Source organism: Colobus angolensis, unplaced genomic scaffold (genome assembly GCF_000951035.1).
Source record: "Colobus angolensis palliatus isolate OR3802 unplaced genomic scaffold, Cang.pa_1.0 Scaffold3, whole genome shotgun sequence".
Taxonomy (NCBI): Eukaryota; Metazoa; Chordata; class Mammalia; order Primates; family Cercopithecidae; genus Colobus; species Colobus angolensis.
The window spans coordinates 24557224-24572704 of NW_012116265.1; the positions used below are offsets into that span (position 1 = coordinate 24557224).

General features: G+C 48.2%; 1 protein-coding gene across 1 annotated transcript in view; it reads right to left on the reverse strand.

Annotated features, from left to right (window-relative positions):
* Positions 1 to 7694: 7694 nt before the first annotated feature.
* The window catches only part of SUSD6 (sushi domain containing 6), a 58976-nt gene continuing 51189 nt past the window's right edge, over positions 7695 to 15481 (reverse strand). Inside the window, exons 5-6 of the mRNA XM_011949671.1 lie at positions 13696 to 14123; positions 7695 to 11848 (exon numbers count right to left, since the gene is read on the reverse strand). Of these exons, the coding sequence (XP_011805061.1) occupies positions 11823 to 11848; positions 13696 to 14123 (454 nt within the window). The 3' untranslated portion in view covers positions 7695 to 11822. The remainder of the gene's footprint in view (positions 11849 to 13695; positions 14124 to 15481) is intronic.

Here is a 15481-nt window from a genome sequence, read left to right on the forward strand (position 1 = left end):
GGGTTCAAGCAATCCTCATGCCTCAGTCTCCCAAGTAGCTGGGATTACAGGCATGAGCCACCACGCCTGGCTAATTTTTGTATTTTTAGTAGAGATGAGGTTTCACCATGTTGGCCAGGCTGGTCTCAAACTCCTGACCTCAAGTGATCCACCCGCCTTGGCCTCCCAAAGTGTTGGGATTACAGATGTGAGCCACCACACCCGGCTGAAAATACTATTTTAAAGCAAAGATCTGAATGCCAGGTGTACTCACTGCTTTTGGGGTGTCACTGCTAGCAAGTCCTCTGGGAAGAGCTGGGGAATCTGTGTGTGTGTGTGCATGAGTGTGACTGTGTGTATACCAGCAAACCCACAGTACTTCTATATTTATTTCTATATCGATTATGTATATTGAAAACCAATTTTGATGCTCAAGTTCACATCAATATCTCCAATTCCAATCTGGTATTGTAGGGTTCATTCTGTTTGTTTTGGTTGGGGTCGTTCCCTCTTTCTGAATATGTAACTCTCTTCTCTGCCCTCACTTATTGTCTTTAGGACTAAATGAGTCCAGTAAGGGAAAAAGATAAGGAACTACATTGTAATTTTTTTTTTTTTGAGACTGAGTCTGTCTCTGTCACCCAGGCTGCAGTGCAGTAGCGCAATCTCGACTCACTGCAACCTCCGCCTCCCAAGTTCAAGCGATTCTCCTGCCTCAGCCTCCCCAGTAGCTGGGATTACAGGCACGCGCCCCCACACCTGGCTAATTTTTTGTATTTTTAGTAGAGACAGGGTTTCACCATGTTGGCCAGGCTAGTCTCAAACTCCTGACCTCAGGTGATCTGTCCGCCTTGGCCTCCCAAAATGCTGGGATTACAGGCGTGAGCCACTGTGCCTGGCCCTACATTATAATTTTGATGGTTGTTGCCAAACTGCCCTCCATAGACAATGTACCAATTTACACTCCTACTGGATACTTTTAAGCCTTTTCTTTTCCCAACCTGAGGTGAAAAAATATTATTTCTGATGTTTTAATATGTATTACTCTTATTATAAGATAACTTGATTTTTTTTGAATGTTTCTAATAAAAAATAGAAAAAGTTAACAAGGAGAGAATGCTGTAAATGGGTGTAACTTCTGTCTCTCATTTTCCACCCTATGGAAAACATTAAAAAGGGTCAAAACATTTCTGCATTAGAATAGCTGCCTGCCTGTTGCTGGTAGGAACTTAGTTATGAGTTGTGGGCGTCCTTCTGTTGTCCGCCTGGAAGAACAAGTGCATTGGTGCCATCCTGGAGACTTGAACAGCTCATGCGACTTCTCAAAATGCCTCCCGCAGTCAGCCGGCAGGAGCTGGCTCATGGTAACCAAAGAGTCAGCTACGCTCAGTGCTCTGTTACGGTGGGGCATAGGCTCCAGGACAAGACGACTTTGGACACTTTGGGTGTCCTGGAATTTCCTTCTTGTGATTAAAATAATTAAAATGTAGTCTAAGTCAGAGAAGAAAGGCATCCCTAATTTGAGCAGATCTTAAGACAATTATATGTTAGGTTAAAATTGCCCATATCTAAACTTTTTTCTTTTTAAACCTGCAAAAAGGGCAGTTTCACGTGGTTCATATTTTAGATGTTAGTACATCGGGCCGGGCGCAGTGGCTCATGCCTGTTATCCCAGCACTCTGGGAGGCCGAGATGGGCAGATTGCTTAGGCTCAGGAGTTCAAGACCAGCCTGGGCAACATGGTGAAATCCCGTCTCTACCAAAAAAAAACAAAAACAAAAACAAAAAATTAGCCGGGCATTGTGGTGGGTGACTGTGGTCCCAGCTACTCGGGAGACTGAAGCATGAGAATTCCTTGAACCTGGGAGGCAGAGGTTGCAGTGAGCTGAGATCACGCCACTGCACTCCAGCGTGGCAACACAGCAAGATTTTGTCTTAAAAAAAAAAGATGTTTGTACATTTGCTTCTATGGGTCTCTACAGCCTGAAAAGTCCTCTTCTTCCCATCCTACAGCCCCTCATTTACTTACTTATCTATCAATAATATCGAAACACGACAATTTAGACCCAATGCAAGTGGCACCTTTCTGGGGAATCTTTGCTCATACCCTAAAGAAATTAGCTCCTTTCTCATCACTCCCAAGCACTTTTCTGGTGTATCATTATAGGTTTGTTTTTTGTTTGTTTGTTTCAATTTTTTTTTTTTGAGACAGAGTCTCGCTCTGCCGCCTGGGCTGGAGTGCAGTGGCTGGATCTCAGCTCACTGCAAGCTCCGCCTCCCGGGTTCATGCCATTCTCCTGCCTCAGCCTCCGGAGTAGCTGGGACTACAGGCGCCCGCCACCTCGTCTGGCTAGTTTTTTGTATTTTTTTAGTAGAGACGGGGTTTCACCATGTTAGCCAGGATGGTCTCGATCTCCTGACCTCGTGATCCGCCCGTCTCGGCCTCCCAAAGTGCTGGGATTACAGGCTTGAGCCACCGCGCCCGGCTGTTTGTTTCAATTTTAAGTTCTGCCTTAACTTTTAGAAAGCTGTCTAATCTCTTTCTCCCCTATTGGACTACAAACTCTTTGAGGGCAAAGACTGAGTCTTGTTCATCACTATGTTCCTAGAACCTAACAGCAGGCTTTGTGTAAAGTCCTCAAAATGAATATGAATAAATAAAATTTTGTTGAATGAATTAGCAAACGAGTCAATGAATGAGGACTGCAGCAGGAATGGGGAATGGCCTTCCCAGAGAGAGGCTACAGCACCAAAAGTCCCTAAAAGTCTCTGGAGCCCAGCTGCTTAAGGCCCTCAAGAGGCCAACCCCAGAAGTCAGGGCAGCCCCCATGCTGGGTGCATTTGTGTTGAGCCATAGTCTTGTTGCATACCCCAGTCCCTTCAGATGCTGAGCCCTGCTGGCACGCTTCATCTGCGGTAGGCTGCCTTTGCTGCAGGCAGGGCTACTTACTCCCCCAGAAAGCCTCTGCTATGGGGAAGTACACACTTGCCAAAACCTCTGCAGGAAGAACCATAAATCATCTACTCCCCCAGGTTCAGAACAGTGTACGCTGTCCCAGACAGCCTGCTCGGGACATTCCTAGCTTGTGAAATTTCCTTTTCTTTTTTTTTGAGACGGAGTCTTGCTCTGTCCCCTAGGCTGGAGTGCAGTGGCCGGATCTCAGCTCACTGCAAGCTCCGCCACCTGGGTTCACGCCATTCTCCTGCCTCATCCTCCCAAGTAGCTGGGACTACAGGCGCCCGCCACCTCGCCCGGCTGAAATTTCCTTTTCTAGGGGCACTGGAGCATCACAGGAAATGCCAAGCAGCTGTTCGCCTCTTGGGTGTGGGATTGGACGGTCCCCAAGCCCGGTAATGCTCCTTCATCACTAGGCAGCTTGAAGGACAAACCCAGGCTCAACTTGGGAATGTGTCATGTCTCACCCCAGGTTCACAGCCGATGAAATTCCCTTTTCTGTAACTAAGAGAAAAGCCTGGCAAGTGCCCCCAGCTCTAGTGCCAAGGAGAAGCGGGAAGACCTGAGAATACAGAGTGTTCTCCTCACCTTTCAGAAGCAAGGCCCAGGGAGGAGACATGGGCTGCCTGGGTCTCCTGGCTTTGCCTGATCTTTCCAGGGACCGAGAACCCATCCTGACTGCTGAGACTGTTGAGCACCTGGGACTGCATTTTTCTAAATGGCTTGGTGTCCTGGCTTTGGGCATTGCTGAGAGGGATTCTCGGGTAGGACAGTAGGTGTGAAGCGGTCAGTTGAACCCAGGGAGAAAAGCTGGGGAGTAGAAGAGGAGAGTGAGTCAGCAATGTGAGGTGAAGAGGCCTGGAGTGGCACACCTGAATTCAAACCCCTCAGCTGAGGATTCATGATCTATGTGGTCTTGGACTGTACTTGAATCTCTCTCAGCCTTACTGTCCTCACCTATAAAAAGGGTAATGACATCTGCCTTGCAAGACTGGCTGAGTTGATTGATTAAAAGAACACCTCTTTTTTTTTTGGTTTTGGAGACGGGGTCTTGCTCTGTTGCCCAGACTGGAGTTCAGTGAAACAATCATAGCTCACTGCAGCCTCAACCTTCTGGGCTCAAGCAGTCCTCCTACCTCAACCTCCCGAGCACCAGGGACTACAGGTGCAAACCACCTCACCCGGCTAATTTTTAAAAATTTTGTAGAGACAGGATCTTGCTCTGTTGCCCCGGCTGGTCTCAAACTCCTGGCTTCAAGTGATCGCTCCCACCTTGACCTCCCAAAGTGCTGGAATTGCAGGCATGAGCCATTTCTCCCAGCCTAAAATAATATCTTTAAAGCACCTTACCCAGTCCTGGGAACCTATTAGGTGCTCAGTAAACATCAAGGAAGGTTGGGGAAAGGGAAGATGTGTGGTAGATGTCCTGTGGAGCTGACACTCCCCAACATGCTCCCCACCAGACCGAAGTCCCTATTGGGGCACAACTGCATTTGCTGCTGTCACCTCTCATCTTGAAGATAGACCGTGAGACCCGCTCCATATGTAGCTTGGCTTCTGGGATCACTTGAGTGGGGAAGGTTGGGACAGTGCCATTTCCCCCACCCTGGGCGGCCACCATGGACTGGGCCACTCAGAATCTCCCTATGATCCCTTCTTCCCATTCCAAGGTCTGTGGAGAAAAGCAAGGGTCTCCTTTCAGCTGGGCCTTGCCACTGTCAGAGTGGGGGATTCAGCAGCAGTGCCTCTGGCCAGCTAGAGTCTCACTACCCATGCCTCTGAGCTCCCTCCTCTCCTGCCACTTCCAATGCAGGGGAAAGAGGCCGCCTGTCACCCAGTGAGGAGGAAGCAGGTGATAAAGGAGGCAGCTCTCTTCCTTCCCCAGTCTCCTCTCCATAGTCTAGGCTGCAGATGGGCCACAGCCTCAGGTTGAGATCAAGATAGGAAGGAAAAGAAAGTGCTGCCCCAGGTCTTGAACTCTGGGAAGTATTCCCTATTCATACTGGGGCTCTTTTCCTTGCCTCCTGCCCAGGCCCTGATCTGAAGGAACTAGGAAAGGAGTGAAGAGCTTCTCAGAACTTCCCCTAGATACCTAGGTTGCCTCAGGAGGTGATATGGTTTGGCTCTGTGTCCCCATCCAAACCTCACCCTGAATTGTAATAATCCCCACGTGTCAAGAGCGGTATCAGGTGGCGGTAATTGAATCATGGGGACAATTTCCCCCATGCTGTTCTCATGATAGTGAGTTCTCACAGGATGTGCTGGTTTTTGTTTTTGGTTGTTTTGTTTTGAGACCGAATCTCGCTCTATTGCCCAGGCTGGAGTGCAATGGCGCGATCTCAGCTCACTGCAACCTCTGCCTCCCGGGTTCAAGCAATCCTCATGCCTCAGTCTCCCAAGTAGCTGGGATTACAGGCATGAGCCACCACGCCTGGCTAATTTTTGTATTTTTAGTAGAGACGGGGTTTCGCCATGTTGGCCAGGCTTGTCTCGAACTCCTAACCTCAGGTAATCCACCCGCCTCGGCCTCCCAAAGTACTGGGATTACAGGCATGAGCCACTGCACCTGGCCGATGTGATGGTTTTATAAGGGTCTTCCCCTTCACTTGGCACTCATTGTCTCCCCTGCCACCCCGTGAAGAGGTACCTTCCCCCATGATTGTAAGTTTCCTGAGGCTTCCCCAGCCACACAGAACTGTGAGTTAACTAAACCTCTTTTCTTCATGAATTACCCAGTCCCATGTTATTTCTTCATAGCAGCATGAGAATGGACTAATACAGGAGTTTGCCCTCAGGTGTTGCTCCTCCTTCCAACCTCCCCAGGAGCAGCATTCAAGGCCAAGAGAGCCACAGTGACTCTGGCATACTCTGACACAATGAGTCATGGGTGTTCAGGAGGCAGAGGGAAGTTGTGTTGGAGAACAAGATGGGACCGGGTTCCAAAGCCAAGCAGAAGAGAGTGGACTTGCTGAAGATGGTGGGACAGGGACACACACTGGACCCAGACTAGGGGCTCAGAATTTCAGCTCAGCTCTGCCACCAACTAGCCATGTGGTCTTGATTAAATCAGAGTACTGCCATGCACATCAGTGCCCTCATCTGTAAAATTGGGCATTTGAAACAAATGACTACTGAGGGTTTGTAATTTCTTTCCTACTCTAAACAATAAAGCAAGACTCATGAAGAGTTTCTGAGAAAGAAAATGATGTCATTCCAGCCAGGTCTTGATAGAATTAGCCTGGAAGTGGGGTGCTGGGTGCTGAATCAGCTGCACATTGTGGTTTAAGCCAGTGGGGTTTTCTGTTCTTGCAACATAAAGAAGCCTGCATGCTGGGCGCAGTGTTCTTTAAGGCAGATATTAAGACACTGGGCAGTGAGACAATCATGTTTGAGTCCCAATTTCCATATTTCAGAACTGTGTGACTTTATAATCAAGCTTCACTACACTATTTTGAGCCTGCTTCTTCACCTGCAAAGTCAGGGTTAATCAGAATGCCCATCCCCTGGTGCAGCTGCCAGATCTGGAGTTACTGCAGGCCAAGAGCCTAGAAGGGCGCCTGGTACATACGGAAGCACTCAGTAGACACTGGCTCGCATCAACATGAATCCTGGCATGTTGCCAGCTATCTTTTGCTTTTGGCTTCCCTGAATGCATTCCCACAACTTCTCCCTGTGTTCCTGCCCTCCTCACTGCTCCTGCCCACTGAAGTGCCAGCAATGCCTACTGTTGCCATAGTTTCCCCAGATAAATAGAATGCTTCCCTTATTTTAACTTGGGCCTCACTGCCTTCTTCCTGAAACCCTTGGTGTTTTGGGAGCCATCACCACAGTTCCTTCTCTCTTCCCGTCTGCTCCAAGACATCTGCTCTTTCCAGGAATATAATCCAAAGCCTTGCTTCTGTGAGCTCATTTCAAATGCCCTCCTTGCCACACTGAAGCCGTGGTGGCTTTCTGCCCGGTTTGAACCTCCCTTTGCTGTCATCCCTCCCTTGCCCAAGCACCTGCACCCCACCATACTGAAGATTTGGTGGCCAAGACTTTTTTTTTTTTTTTCTGCCCAGGCTGGAGTGCAGTGGTGTGATGTCGACTCACTGTAAGCTCCGCCCCCCCCAGGTTCACACCATTCTCCTGCCTCGGCCTCCTGAGTAGCTGGGACTACGGATGCCCGCCACCACACCCGACTAATTTTTTGTATTTTTAGTAGAGACAGGGCTTCACTGTGTTAGCCAGCATGGTCTCAATCTCTTGACCTCATGATCTGCCTGAATCGGCCTCCCAGAGTGCTGGGATTACAGGCATGAGCTACCGTGCCCGGCCAAGACTTCTTTTTTATATTTATTTACTTTTTGAGACAGTCTTGCTCCGTTGCCCGGGCTGGCGTGTAATGGTGCAATCTCAGCTGGCTGCAACCTCCATCTTCCGGGTTCAAGTGATTCTCCAGCCTCAGCCTCCCAAGTAGATGGGATTACAAGCATGCACCACTGCACCCAGCTAATTTTTGTATTTTTAGTAGAGATGGACTTTTGCTGGTCCATCCTGAGACCAGCCTTGATGGGCCAGGCTGGTCTCAAACTCCTAGCCTCAAGTGATCCAACCACCTTGGCCTCACAAAGTGCTCTCCATCCCGGCTCCTCCACCTCTTGCCAGGCACCCTCCCTACAGAGCTAGTACCTCATCCTTCCATGACCTCCGGCCCACATATCCTCTTTCAATCTAAGGTTTCTGCAAAAGCTTTCAGGAAGGATTACATTTCCCATAATTGCCTTCATAAGAACTTTTTTTTAATTATTTAGAAATGCAGTTATATACATAGAACAATTAAAATTAAATTAAACTTTGTACAAATATTAAAATACTATCTTCACACCCACTGCAATGTACAGGATACCAAAAAATATATATATATAAAATAAAATAAAGCAAACCCAAACTGATTGAGTGACATCCTGCACAGAGCCGATTATGAATGTGTTGTTTTAAACCATTATATGAGTACCATTCTACAAAGGATTCCATAGTGGTGCGATAACCTGAAGAAGCCAGAGCAGGGTGTGGGGACTGCCACACAGCCCATGTACATCTCTCCTCCTTGCTTGGCAATTGAGTGCTTTGCTCCTGCATCCCCTTCTGCTAGCTCTGCTGCTTGGCAGAGGGGCTCAACTTTGGGGTTTTCATTCACAATTCTACTAGGGTTTCAACGGGAAATTAGGAGCCATTTCCCAGCAAAGCCGGGCCTGCCACCTTTCCTCTCTAGGGAACCAGCAACTATATCATTCAGACCAAACATATGCCAAGCAAAATATTCTCCAAGTCCCACCTTGGGGCACCAATAATGACCGTCCCTATTCCAAGAGCCTAGAGACCCAGCAGGCCTAAAAGAAGCTCCCAGCCTCACTCGCTGTCCTTGGCATTAAGCTGTGAAGCCTGCATGCTGCTTCCCTGCTAGGCCTTTTTTTTTCCTTTGGGGGTGAGGAGTAAGGATGCAGAAATGTTTGCAGCATATTTCATTCTCTATGCAAGGATGTTCCTCAGAAATGGAGGCGACAACGTTATGTGGGAACCAAGTGGTTTGAGTGCTCAGCTGGGACTGGGAGGCAAAGGGCCAAGGGCTATCTATTCCCATGCCACCACCCATGAAGCAGGAAGAGTATACCTTTGTCTGAATTGCCATCTGGCTTCTCCACTGAACTTTAAAGCTGGCGGGAGGAGGAGGAGGGCAAGATGAATGGGAAAGAAAATATTAGCTTAAGATCTGTTTGCAAATGGAGTGCTTGTATTTATAGAATGTACATTGAAATGCCTTATAAAACCAAACTCATAAAGTGGCCAGGATTCAGTCCATTTCACAGTTCATACCCAGTGAAATGGGAACACAGCACATAAAATACAGAAATGGCAAAAGATAGAGCCTACCCGCTAAACGAAGGCATGGAAGGGACGGATTTTTTAAGTGATTTTCACCATACTCTGGCCCTTGAAAGTCATTAGAATGTGACTGCAAGTCACCAGGATATTATACCGTCAGCTCAAGTGTGCAAAACAAAACAAACAAAAACAAACCCAAAAACTTTTTAAAATGTCCTTTGGTGCTGGCCATTCTCCTGCATCAGCCTTCTGCTGGAATGCCCTAGAGGTGAGCCCGGGAAAGCAGGGCTGTGGCTGGTTTCTACCACCTGTTTCCACCTGCTCCGGGCTCCTTAGGCAGCCTCTCTTCTAACAGCCTGCCACCTGCTGCTGCCCTTGTCTCTCAGCCAGGCCCCACCTCAAGGCAGCTGTGGAGTCCCTAATCCCTCAGTAAGGGACAAAGCCCAGAAGCCCTAGAAATAGCAGCACATGGCTGATGGTTAAGAAGAAATTGCTTTGGAAGAAAGAGAAATAACTGGGGGAAGAAGCTGTCACAGACTTCAGCAGAGAGGGGAGAATGAGCTCCTGTACTCACAGGCCCAGGAGATTCTGGGAAGTGGGCCTCATCAAAGCCAGTAACAAGAGGAGGGGAGGAGCCAAGAGGGGAGTCAAGGCTCCCATTGTTCTGATTTCCTTTCCTACCAGGTGGGCAAGCCTGGGCTTGCGCTCCTCAGTGTTGTTAAGTGGAGGGCAGGGTGGAAAGAGGTTTCAGGAGAAGGAAGGCTTTTCATTTCACCAGGGATCAAGCTGGTCATCTATGCAGCTGAATAAACCCCAAACAAAAAGTGCAATCTCTTAGTGGGGAAAAACCCCAGAGTAACAAGATAGAAAAAGGTAAGATCTTCCATTTTAAAAACCATTCTAGAATAGAATTCAGGTTTTGAAACAGCGAAAAATAAAAGCTGAAGGCTCAGTAGTGAGTCTTCGGACTACCACCCCTCCCCCATTTGTCCCTGCTTTCTTTTTTGGAAGAAGACAGGGGCACTGCTGTGGGTGTGGTAAGGCGACTGGGGCCATTAGGGACACCTCTCCAGGTGGGCCAATGCTAGTCTCATCTGCCTTCTGGTTCTAGCACCTTCTCCAACCAGCTCCCTACCTAACTATGCTTTCTTGGACTCAGCACAGCAGATGAGGGCTTCTGGGGAGGCGAAGTGTGGGAGTGGCCAACAGGCACAGCAGGCACTGCCCTTACCCTGAGAGGAAGGAAGGAAGACTACAAGTGGCAGTAAGAGGCCAGGGAATGACTGGGTGGTAAAGTGCGTGTATAAGCGCGGAGGCAAGAGGCAAGAGGGTAACAGGCTGGGAGAAGACCACTCCCCTCATCTTCTAGGCCACCCATGCCTGAAGCCAACCCTGTTAGGTAAGGTACTGAAAAATATACTGGGATTTTTATTATTTTTACCACCCCCAATCAGAGAGGCTCAGGGGAGGAGCAGACATGCAGCACAGGGTCCACTTCGAAGTTTCCTAGCCACAGTGCTTCAGAAAATTTCAGAAAAAAGCGAAACAAACATTCCTTACTGCTGCGTCTATCTTCTGAAGATGATAGCAGCTGGCAGAGTTCGTCCACCCCAGCCTAGTTAGTATTCAACACATGGCTGTGGGAGAGTGCCCCTCAGCAGCGGACTCCTCCCCCAGGGCTCTGTACTCCAGGCTACTCCACACCCCTCTGCCCACCTCAGGCCAGTAAGGTCAGGGTGCACATGGACTGTTTCTCAGCCCTTCCCCCAGGGGGCCAGGGAAGACAAGGAATCGTTTGTCAGCCGTGACATGCGAGTGGTGGCAGGGAAGGGCAGAAGTAGGAAAAGCAGCAGCACAGCAAGCAGCAGGCCACTTCCTGGGCATAGTTACTAAGGCACGTGACCATGGTGAGGAGGATCCTCAGGACTGGGCTAAAGCTGCCTGCAGCCACCCGGGGACTCAGTCTGTGCCCCTCGGCCTCCCCTCCATCACCACAAACCCAGAAAGGGGCAACCTGCCTAGATTGCCAGTGACCAGATGGGCACTCCATGGCATCTCAGCAACTCTCCTTCCTGCCCCAGGCCCCTGTGGGTAGCAAGAAAGCCAGAGCTATCTGGGATAAAACCCAGGAGGCAGCATGCAACTTCCCCTTATACTTCAGGGAAACAGAAAAAAGACAAGGCCAGGAAGGCCGACACTGGAAGTAGGAAGTGACAACTTGCATATTAGGAAGACAATCATTATCAGCCATTTTCCTTCTCTCCCTTGGGATCTTCTGGATGCTTCTTGGAAACTCTCAACTCAACAAGGCCAGGAGCTTGCGCCTTTGGGCCAGATGGCTGGGTCCTGGGCCAGCTTGGGCATGATTTTCCAAATCTTCCGTCCTCGGCCAAGGAAATGTGCCACCAGGGTCAACCCAGGGCAAGCCCAGGGACTACACTCTCACCCCAGTTAGAGCCACTTCTGCCACTCCTGACTCAAGAGCTCTCACACCTGGATCTGCTCCTGCAAAGGGCAGGAGGGGCAGCCCTCAAAGGAAACAGGATAGACCCAGGCCTGGCCCCCTATGTGGCAGGGGGCAGCAGTGCAGCCACTGAGGCTTGTGGACAGCAACAAGCCTGCATGACAGGGAAACTGGACAGGGTGGGGGAAAGGCACAAGTAAACACAGCAGCACTCAGGCCCACAGGAGCTTGTGGGGGCTGCCGCCAAAGAGCTGGCTGGAGGGGACCCAGAGGCTTAGGAAAAGGGAGGGTTCGATCCAGCACATTCAAATATGTCTCCAACAGACAGGAAGGTAGGCCAGGCAAAGAGCCAATTCCTCTAGACACAGGCAGATGGTGAGAATCTTCCTTGAGTTTCCAGCAAGGTGGGCCTATAGGGCCCTCAGAGATACATAGATACACAGGTGGCAGCTCAGGTATCCAGGTAAGGTGGCTGGAGAGTACAGGGTGCTCAATCCCACAGGGAGAGGGAGGAAGGGCTGAGAGAACCTCGCAGAGAGGAAAGGCTGGCCGCTGCCCTCATGCTTCTTTCAACAGTGGAATATCTGCAGGAAGACCAGAAGAAAAGCACAGTGGTTATCTCGTGTGGGTCTCCAGAGCACTCTCGACCCCTCTGCAAATTAGGGGCTATCCCACATAGCCCCTAATTTAAAGAAAGTAAATGTCCCACTCATACACTTCTAGGTAGGCAAAAACTCCCTACTTCCTTTTTATGACTTTCTAGCTTATCTTTCTCACTGTCTATGTGAAACAAAACTGAATGTTCAGCCTGGTATTCAAACCAACCTCCTCTCTGCCTTAGTTCTGCTGGTCTAGTCACTTCTCTTTCTCTCCTAATTCCGCCCTATGAGGCTACAAAGCCCTGTGAAGTTCCACTGCCTCCTAAAGCGATCTGCCAGTCGTGTGACTTTGGATAAATCATTTCCCCTCTTTTGGTTTCAGCTTCTTCATATGCTGTGGGCCTCAAGCTCCCAACTTCCTAGGATATTATCAGTCCCAAACAGCTCAGGCATGGCCTGCAAAGAACTCACTGACTTCTGTGTCTTGTTTTCTGAACCCCTCATTTTGACATAGATGCTACAATTCCTGGTTCTATTATTTCTTGAGTATAGGCCCCACCATCTTCCCAAATGGCTGATACTCCATGCAGGAAGATAGCACATTTCATATTTTCTCTGTATCACCCCTGAAACCTAGTCCAGCGTTAGGCACAAGATGGCCTCTCAAAATGCTTGTTAAATACAAAAAACAAAGCTAGGTAGCATGGAAGAGGAGGAAGAGGAGGGCCCCACCTTGGCTCCTTGGGAGGATAAGGGCTATGATATATACTTAGACATATCTCACAATATATGTGGCTGACTGTGGGGTTACTGGCTTCCAGATTCAAACCTGGGTCAACTATTTTAATGGCCAACCAAGAAAAAGGAAGGCAAGCTGTTGATAACCAGGAAGCTCCATAAACATGATCTGCCTTCAATAATTTCCAACTTCTTTGCTTTCAGATATTCTAAACCTTAGACATTTACTACGCCCAGGATACCCAGGAAGCATAAAGTTTCCTCTAAGGCTCTTTTAGGGAAGCTTTCTGAGTGTACAAGTCTTCACTATAGAAAGGGGCATCTAGGGTTAGTCTCATCCTGAACCACACTGGGATTTACCTTAAAGACAGCTTTCAAAGTGACAGACTCAAGCCCAAGGTAAACTGGGCTCTGGCAAAGGCAGAAACATCAGGAGGCAATAATTTCATTCTATGATTGATTGCCACAAAGGTGCTAGAGCCACCTGGAAGGCAGCATCTGACTTCAAATCCCAGCTCAGCCATTTACCAGTGGGCCAAGTGACTTACTTTCTTTGAGTCATAGTTTCCTCAGCTATAAAATGGGGATGTCAATAAACACCTATGTCTTAGGATCATTGTGATGTTTAACTGAGATAGTGCAAGCAAACGAACTAGCATAGTACCAGGAACACTCCTGTTTAGAAAGCAGCAGCTATCTGCTCTGGATAGGCTCTCATTTTTCTGTAAAATAACCTATGCCTCCTTGTCATTCCTGACCTTTCAGGAACATAACATTTATAACAAGAGGACAGACCCCATCCGCAACTCCAACAAGCTGTCTATCTTTTGATTTAGCAAGGCTCTGTGACCATGAATGGCCTCAGAGACTCCAAACGATCAGAATTCACGGGCAACAGTGAAAAGTCTCACTATAGAGAGCCCAAAGCCCTACTCAGTACTCTGAGGGTGAAATTCTATTTTGCAGGCAAATACCCCAGGTACTATCTTTTTTCGCTAAAAATATACCAATTATTAGAGAGGCTCACAGTCCTCCCTCACTCCCAGCAAGGACCCTAAGCAGCTAATAATTCATGTTCAGCTCAGACCACTCACCATCTGTGTACTCCTCTGACGTGAGGGATAAAAGGCTTTGTATGTCACTGTTCTCTGAATCTGCAGCTTCTTTGTGTGCCAGTTGGCGGTTCCCTGAGCCGGCCACCCAGGAAGAGGTGGTTGCCTGATGCACCATCACAGTCTCTGAGCCCCGAGGGCCCCAGACTTCACATAGTCCAGACTGGCCTGGGGCCTCATCCTCTCCACCTGCAGAGGAGCAGGCCCCCTGGTCCGGCGGCTGTTGCTCCCTTGACACACTCCTCCCACTGGGCCCAGACCCTTCTGACAGCACAATCTGTACTCTGGGGTCAGCGGGTGGCACACAGTGACCAGAACTGCCATATACAGCCTCCTCATATGATGGTAGTGCAACCTGGACTCCATCCACCATGATGGAGACCTGGTCCCCAGATACTCCCTGGTCACGCCTGGAGTGGAGGAGGAAAAGACAAAGGATGAATTAGAATAAACACACAGATAAACAAGTACAATAATAATAATAGCAGCAGTCACCAGTTTCGAGCACTTACTATGTAACAGGCAAAGCACTAAGAATTTTAAACATCTTATCATGCTGGATTCTCACGTCAGTCCTTTCAGGTAGGGATTCGCCAAGAATGCAAATGAGGCTCAGAGAAGTTAACTAACTTGCCCACGATCACACAGCTGGTAAAGGATGGAGCTAGGATTTGAATCCAGTTCCATCAGCCTCCAAAAACTGTGTTCTTAACCTCTGGGTACACAGGCACCTGGCCCTTTTGCCCTGTGGAAAAACTAGGAGCCTAGAGACCCAGAAATAAAAGCATTCATTGAGCATGGCTAAGATAAGAAAGTGAGAGAATGATGGTGGCATATATCTGTGAATATACTAAAAACCACTTCACTGTACACATTAAATAGGTACATTGTATGGTATGTGGAATATATCTCAATAAAGCCGTTAAAAAAAACAGGGAAGCACTATGGCCTTAAAGTGGGATACTGGACTAGAAATCACAGTAATTTTGTTCTGACTCAGCCATACTGCTTGATTTTTTTTTTAAACTTTGTAAACTTTTAAAAAAATTAGAACACAAATACAGAAAAGAGAACACAAGAAAAATCTATGTACAGCTAGCTGATTTACTCCAAAAGTAACACTGGTATTAAACTCCTACACAGATCAAGAAAAAGAACACTGCCCAGACCCTAGACCCTTTGCACCTCTCCCAAAATCACTCCCATTGCCTCACCACAAAAAGTAACCACTATGCAGACTTTCATGAAAATCATTTCTTTGCTTTTTATTTTAACAGTTCTACTACCTAAACATGAATCCTTCAACACTATGGTTTAGTTTTGCATTTTTTTTTAATTAAAAAAATTGTTTTTCTTTTGAGAAAGGGTCTTACTGTTGCCCAGGCTGGAGTGCAGTGGCGTGATCACAACCCACTGCAGCCTTAATGTCCTGGGCTCAGGTGATCCTCCCACCTCAGCCTCCCAAGTAGCTGGGACTAACGCATGCACCACCATGCCTGGCCAATTTTTTGTAGAGACGGAGTTTCTCCATGTTGCCCAGGCTGGTCTTGAACTCCTGGGCTCAGGCAAGCCTCCCACCTCCTCCTCCCAAAGGATTACAGGCATGAGCCATGGCACCCAGACAGTTTTGCATATTTTTAATCTTTACTTGAATGGGATAACAAAGTAAATTTGTGAGAGTATATATCTGTTTTTGGCTTCTTTTATTCAACATCATACGTGTCATGCAGATACCTTTTTTGGGGATCACTTTTTTTTTTTTTTTTGA